The sequence below is a fragment of the Tachypleus tridentatus genome, chromosome 6 (assembly GCF_004210375.1).
Source record: "Tachypleus tridentatus isolate NWPU-2018 chromosome 6, ASM421037v1, whole genome shotgun sequence".
NCBI lineage: Eukaryota > Metazoa > Arthropoda > Merostomata > Xiphosura > Limulidae > Tachypleus > Tachypleus tridentatus.
Genome location: NC_134830.1, coordinates 112,406,056 through 112,413,853, shown reverse-complemented (window position 1 = coordinate 112,413,853; position 7,798 = coordinate 112,406,056). Strand labels below are relative to the sequence as shown.

The 7,798-nt window shown below is 37.3% G+C and overlaps 1 protein-coding gene across 1 annotated transcript; it reads right to left on the bottom strand.

The window, feature by feature from the left end:
- Nucleotides 1–762: 762 nt before the first annotated feature.
- Nucleotides 763–6,708, bottom strand: LOC143253323 (uncharacterized). The gene is made up of 2 exons (XM_076507013.1): nucleotides 6,603–6,708; nucleotides 763–4,669 (listed from the first exon to the last, which is right to left on the bottom strand). The coding sequence occupies exon 2, from the start codon at nucleotides 4,133–4,135 to the stop codon at nucleotides 2,246–2,248; it is 1,890 nt and encodes a 629-aa protein (XP_076363128.1). The 5' UTR covers nucleotides 4,136–4,669; nucleotides 6,603–6,708; the 3' UTR covers nucleotides 763–2,245.
- Between the last annotated feature and the right edge of the window lie 1,090 nt (nucleotides 6,709–7,798).

The following is a 7,798-nucleotide window of genomic DNA, read 5'->3' as shown; positions in this document are numbered from 1 at the left end:
TCTACATAAATCGCTAAGTGAATATAAAATTATCAAACTTCAGTGATCAAAAACTCTTCACCGCTAACAAATACCATCAATTAAATGATGTCTAATGCAAATATCCAAGTTAGTGGTCAGCTGGAACTGCTACTTAAATTAACCTAATCATAATAATATTCTAATGTACTATCGTGTAGATCAATAGTTCACTTGCGTTGTTTTTTTATTTTGTTTGAATTTTTCCAGAACCTTTTTACCTACTCCGACTAAAGATGTTGTCAGTAAAGTTTATGTAAAATTATGATTTTTTTGTGTATATACAACATGATTCTGAACTGTCAGTAAAATACACAGTTTTCATGTGTTTTAATCCAATTTTAAATCGAATGTTGTGCGGCATGACCAGGTGGTTAGAGCGCTCGGCTCGTAATCTGAAGGTCGCGGATTCGAATCCCTGTCGCACCAAACATATTCGCCTTTTCAGTCTAAAGGCGTTATAATGTCGTGGTCAATTCCACTATTCATTGGTAAAAGAGTAGCCCAAGAGTTAACAGTAGGTGGTAATAAATAGCTGCCTTCTCTCTAGTCTTGCACTACAAAATTAGGGACGGCTAGCGCAGATAGCCCTTGTGTAGCTTTGCACAAAATTTAAAACAGAAAAATCGAATTTTATCAAAAACTTCTTAGAGAAATATATTAATTACAAGGTAATTTACTTATTTATTTATTTTCCAACACTCTTGTCTAAAATATTTAGTTTGCATTTTAACGTTTTAAGATAAGTTAGTGTGTTTTATATAGTTTCTCAAATAAAGACCAGTTGAAGCATATTTTTCACTAGTTAAACGTTGGTATCATGGTATTTTCAGTTAATACAAATGTAATGTCGTGTTATATTATGTATAACATCGAACACTAAAAAAGTCACATATCTAGAAAACGTGGTATTTGTAAATCTGGTTGCTATTGGTACGATATCAAATTAATGGCACGTATATATATCACACCTGGTTGTCAGGATACAACATCATATCATTATTTTGAAAATATGAACAACTTGGTGTATGTATACCTATTTTCCAAGGTACATTACAAATCGTTGTTCTGAAAAGGGGGACAATGTGGTACGTATGTGTTGTACCAAGATACGTTAAAAAGTTATTCTTTTGACAATGTGGACAACGTGGTACATATGTATCAAGCTGGTTGCAATGGTACATGATCAAATTTTTGCTACCGAATCATCATTTATGACAGTTCAGTTTCCCCCTGTTTACAGTTAAGCCTTTCGCCGTTTACTTTAATTAACTTCATTGCTTAAAGGTATTTTATTTTTGTGATTAGTCCTTTTCACATAAGCATGACGGAGCACTTGCCCCTCGCGGAATTTGAGAAACGTAAGTCTCTCATTGTTTATTTGGTATATGTAAGTACATTTTTTATTCATTTCACAATTTCACTCTACTATGCTCTCCTTCCTGGAAACATTTTTCTGCCGATGCCCATTCCTTTTCATATAATGTTGCAAACTCTTTTTGTTATCCTGAAGATAACCTAAGAAGGTCAAAACATTATTCTATAATTTATTTTAATTAAAGTGCTAATACCCATACCAGCCGTCTTGAGAATGCAGTTTTACTTCTAGTGGGTCTCTCGTCATCACGAATTAGATTTAATTCAATAAGATCACTAAAAATTTAATTAAGGTGATTTAATATAAAATAATTTTGTACAGTATTCGGACATATATACAAAATAGATTAAAATACTCAAACATTGTGTACATATATACAGAATAGACTAAAATGTAAAAACTCGTAAGATTCTAGACTACAAAACGTATACACAAAACTGTTTTGACTGTACTACATTATATTTGAGCATTAATTTTAAATGTTCAAAAATATAAGTCTTAGAAATATATATAATGAAAGAAACACCTAAGAGTCATCACACTGCTTCTCTCTCTCACTTCTGTGCCCATAGTGGCACAGCGGCAAGTCTCAAGACTGAAAACGCTGAAAACCGGGCTTCAATACCTGTGGTGGGAACTACATAGATAGCTCATTGTGTAGCTTTCTATTTAACAGCAAGAAAAAACAACTATAAAAAAACTCACTTCTAAGTTGAGGACAAAACCTCTGTGTGGCAAAAGTGAAAACATGTCTTTACGCATCTCAACAATGATTGTCTTGAGATTGTAAATGTACTACAACCCGTACATTTTGTGACAATCGTGACACACATGGGGTACACATCTTTATTAACGTAAGTTCAGTGGTAGCCTGCGGTTTAAAGGCTCTGCAATGCTATGTCGGTATTCCCGAGGGTTTATCGGAAGTTCAAAATAACCGGATTTATGCCTTTCCTCAGGTGAATATTGTAGCTGTCGTAAATTTTCCGTGTGTCGTTCTACTGGGCACTTAGACACTATGTCTCCTGGGGTTTTAGCACTTCTGGGCTTTCCAAGCGAGACAAATGGATGTTTGTCTGTGTGAAGATTATCATCACGGCGATATGTTTGGTTAACGTGACAAACCGGAGACAGCTGTTGGCTACGCTCGTCATAAAAAGGGGAGTGGTGAGTCTCAGTTCGAGGTCGCAGAGAAAAGTATCTTCCAGGCAAAAATTCATTGTTTTGGTTTAAACCTCCAGAAACAGGGTTAGAACGCTGACGTTCTACAGGTCGTAACTTTCTGGAGTAATCTGGATGAGACGTGTAACTGTTAAAGGAAGTAGAGAGAGATCTGTTTCCAGTAACTGTGTTTGTACTTGGAAAAGACACTGGTCTGAAATTCATCCGCCCTGAAGAAGGTGGATCTGGACTTTTCTGTTTGTAAACAACATGTGAATCTAAATCAGATTTCTTTAACCTTGAAGAAATGTCTTCTTGTTTTAGGATGTGGTAAGAGAAAGGTCTGGTATTGTCTGTACTATTAGTTAAAGCTTCTATTTTGGAAGAGCATCCAACCCTGTCCGAATTAAATGCGTCCTGAGAGTCTGTATATTTCTCACATCTACTGCACCAGTCGTCCTGGGAAGACCCAGAAACGGCATTCTTTTCTAAATGGTTTGGTAAAATGGGTTGAGGTTCTTTTGGAACAAGGGTTGGTGAACTTTTTCTATACTTATGATGAACTGGTGGTACACCCTTTTTCCACTGTGGCAGAATCAGATCTTTTCCTTGTGCTAGAGAATCCTGCCAATCTTCAACATCTGAGCTCATGGCTAGATCAGTTCTTTTTCTCTCGTACTCTAAATGAGATGTTACTTCCTGAATGACAGAACTGAGAGCGTCATCTGATCCAATCCCACTCGAGTTTCCACTGGAGCCTGAATCTCTTGTTTCATTCTGCGTAGTTGAAAAAGACGTCAATCTCTGATTCACTCCAATTATATGAAAATTAGTGCTTCGCCTTTTCTCAATGCCTCGCAGATTGCCTTGCCTCCTAGATATCGGGTCGTAATCCTTAGGAGGGAGTAAAATGGGACAGGAATTATGGTTGTTTAATTTTTCGCGCAGTTCAGCTGCAAGTGAGTCGTACAAACTATTAATATTCTCTTTGCTTTTACCCGGGATGTCTCGATCTGAGTAGAGGGAGTCATCAGTTGGGTCTGATCCTTCTGTCATGATACTTCGCCCATCTGAGCTCAGTGTTCTATAAGGAAGAAGGCCTTCCAAACGTGTTTCAATCTCCCTAAGTTTCTTTTGATTTTCCGGCCTGTCTGTCAAAGCCTTGAGCTGATTGCTTAGCGTGGTCCCAGTTTCAACGCTGTCACACCTGTAACAGTGCACGTGGAATGGACATTTTGTCAAGGGATTATAAACTAAAAGAATAGCACATACAATATCATCATTTGGCTTGGACTCTTGTGTTACATATGTGATGGCGTCGTGAGGGATGAAATGCCTATTTTGTTCCGTCTTCTCTCTACTGTTTTGTCTAGGGACGTTCTCTGTTATCTTCAGACCTTTGCTACTAACTTGAAGCGTCACTTTCGCGGGCTCAAACTGCTTTTCCTCTTCTAAAAGTTCTTTTAGAATGGACCGAATATGCTGGTCCCCCCTTAACCCTTTGCTCTCTTTGGCTCCTAGAAACCACACATAGTACGACTTCTTTATTTCTCTACGCTCTCCTCCATGGAAAGCCATAGCGATTGGCTATTGAACAAGCACTCTATAGTAACTAGTGTCATCCACAAAAGTACACAACAGACCCTCAGTGTTGTAATATTACATTTGATTTCCTGCGTAGGTGTCACAGACCAGTAAAGTTAGACTGCACACACTCTTGAAGCGGCCGATGTTCTGTCTAGCTGACGAAGACATCGCCGTACGTCAAGCCAGTTTCTCGTCCTGCACCCAACCTGTTTTCGGGTGGCGGAAATACGTAGCTAAAATTCCGTTCTTTCTCTTAGCTTTAGGCATCCAATAATGGCATTCGTTACATCCAGTCTGTAAGCAACTGCTCCAGATCTTTCTCTGTCTTCAACTGTTCTAATTTTCATGTACCAAATACAGTACGTCTATATATGAGATTTCCCATGGCCTCTATATATCATCTGCTTTTAATGGCAGTTAATTTATGTTGGCTGGTAAGTAAAAGAAGTCTTTCTCAAGGTGTGCGAGGGCGATGGTTTCTGTGTTCTACGTAGGCGCCTTATCTCACGGAAACAACGCCTCCACCTACAGAATGCATGAGGAAAACTCATTTGAAAAGCCTCCCGGCACACACACACATATATATATATATAGTAATGGCAGCAATAGTTTAATAACCAAATCTAAACGTTTAACAATAACCTGGCAAGTTTGTGAAAATAAAGTATAAAACATGTGCCCTAAAGAGGGCTTTGTGAATTCTAATAGTTATAACAATTTCAACAGTTGAAGCCTCCTGATGCACACAACACACACACAGTAATCATGACAACAATTTATAACAAAACTTAAAGACTTAAGTTATCGGCGTAAGTTGGAGAACAGACAGTGTTAAAATATGTATCCTAAAGATAGTTCCGTAAACTGTAATGGAACTAATTATTTACATAACTAATTAGGCTCTATAGGCAAAATAGGCCTGAGATTGTTTTACTGTCTTGAAATGTTTACATATTCTCTAGTAATTCCTGTAAGCTAAATTCGAAAATGATATTCGTTTTTACATCGTGTACAGATTTTTCACAAAACATCAAATGTGTGTGTGTGTGTATTCTTATAGAAAAGCCACATGGGGCTATCTGCTGAGTCCACCAGTTCCCCTCGATGGACTCAGAAAATAGTCAGATGTGGCTTCTTTAAGAAAACACGCACACACTTACATAAGTGAATCATTTTTATCAAAATCGGGTCACATTTCGTTATGCTTAAAATTTTTGACAACCACTGGCCACAGATTTCTTTAGATCAATCGCGACGTGAGAGTCTTATTGATCGTTCTAAAACTCAAGTATAGTAGTAAAAAATGTTCATTATGGTAAATGAAATGATAATTTGCTCTATATGAGTTTTTTATTTCTTACGTAACAGTTGATTGATTATTTAGAATTAGGCACAAAGCTATACAATCAGCTATCTGTACTCTGCCCACCACAGGTATCGAAACCTGGATTTTAGCAGTGTGAGTTTGCAGATATACCGCTATGCCACTGGGGGGCTTACGTGATAGAAATAAATTAATGATATTCTCGATATCTGCATAGCTGAATTATTAAAACAAAAAAGACTTTTATGATGTTTAAGTTCGCAGGCCTGTTTAATAAAAGGAAGATCTTTTATTATTAAATAATATTATTTAATATTAATATCTTACACTCTGAAAATAACACTGACTGAATCAATCTCTGACTTGTGTAGATGATAATAGTCCACAACCTTTAAAGTGAGAAATTTTTATTTTCAAGTCTTTTCTTAAGATTTGATATTGTTTTGGGGATGGGAGATTTTATAATTACGACTTTTCCAATCGTCTTAAAAACTGAAAAACAAAACGTGGAATGAGGCCGAAATTTTACCCAGAATTTGTTTGTTTTTGTTGTTTTTTTACAGCCTTGAATTACATTATGAACTTTAGGGTTTGGTTTGTTTTGAATTTCGCGCAAAACTACACGAGGGCTATCTGCGCTAGCCGTCCTTAATTTAGCAGTGTTAGGCTAGAGGGAAGGCAGCTAGTCATCACCAGCCATCGCCAACGCTTGGGCTACTCTTTTACCACCGAATAGTGGGATTGCCCTTAATTTATAACGCTCCCACGGCTGAAAGGGTGAGCATGTTTGATGTGACGGTGATTAGGACCCGCGACCCCCATATTAGGTACTTGTGAGTTGTACTCAATACACAGTAATAGTTTTTCACAGCATCAATCGTGCTATGTACTTTTTATACCTTTCATTTCTCACAGTCACTTTACAGCGAATAAAATTGTTTTCAGTGTATGATAAACCTCCAGACATCTTCATCTTAAAACAAAAGTGTGTGTGTAAATTATTCAGTAGTTACATGTTAAAATTACAGAACAGCATTCATCAAGCGGTTTAAATACTTCTTTATCTGAACTCAACAAAAGTTTTCGCTCGTCAAATCTGTTTCAGAAAAATATTAAACATCACGAACTACTTACCTATCAGTACTGTACGAGATCTGTTGTTTTGTGAAGTTACGTCCCACTTGCAGCCAGTTTATGTTATATTTGCTACATTCACAAACTTTGGGGGACTAAAAGGTTTTGAGAATGCTGAAAACGTCTGAAGCTGATAACTTGAATGCGCATGCTTACCTCAAAGCCAATCGTTGCTTACCAGTCTTGTGACGTAAAGCGATGACTGGGCTAATATTGTGGACTAACAATTGAAGAATAGTAACGTACATCTTAATGAAGTTTTTGTTGTTGTTTTCTTTTAATTTCGCGCAAAGCTACACGAGGGCTATCTGCGCTAGCCGTCCCTAATTTTGCAGTTTAAGACTAGAGGGAAGGCAGCTAGTCATCACCACCCACAGCCAATTCTTGGGCTTCTCTTTTAACTTATTAAAGACCATCTATAACTTTAATATAGAATGTGGAGTGTTATTTTAAAACGATTTTTATTTTATCAATCAGCAAGTTAGGTGACAACCACGGGAACATAAAATCGCTGTGGAAAGGAATGTATCAGAACTATATTTTGACATTGTTTAACGTTTCGCGGGTAGTGTGATGTCACCGAAAATTTGTCGCTTTTGTGAAGCGTATATAAATTTTGTTGTTGTTGTTGTTGTTTTATTGGCACGCACGATTTTCTTATGTTGAGATCATACAGATGCATTCAGATTGAGGATTTAGAACTCTCATGATGGGGATATCCATTATACTTAATGATATTGGAATAAAAGTGGAATGTGTAGGTGAAGAAACACGTCTACGTGATCCTGGCAACTGCGCACAACATAATGAAGAAGGATTGGTGTTCGGACGAGGTGCACAAGTTGCGTGTACTTACTCTGTTTCCACATAGGTCAGTTCAAACCCCACATAGTTTAAGCATATGAAGAAACAAACGAGTATTCAGGTATTCGTAATAGTCCATATGATTACATAACGGTCAAGTAACCAAGTACGTGTTCATCCTGAAGGGTGCAATAAGTATTGAGATTAATGAACTAGGTCCAAGGTTGCGATTCAGGCTTTTATCTCCGAGAAGCAAAGCTCACGGATTCCATCATTCGCAATTAGGTATATATAACGTCTATAAATGTAATGTGTATGGCTCACTTCCGTCAGTGAAGATAAGTCGCGCTAAGTGTGCTAAATACGGCTATACGTCTCTTACAGATTCAAAT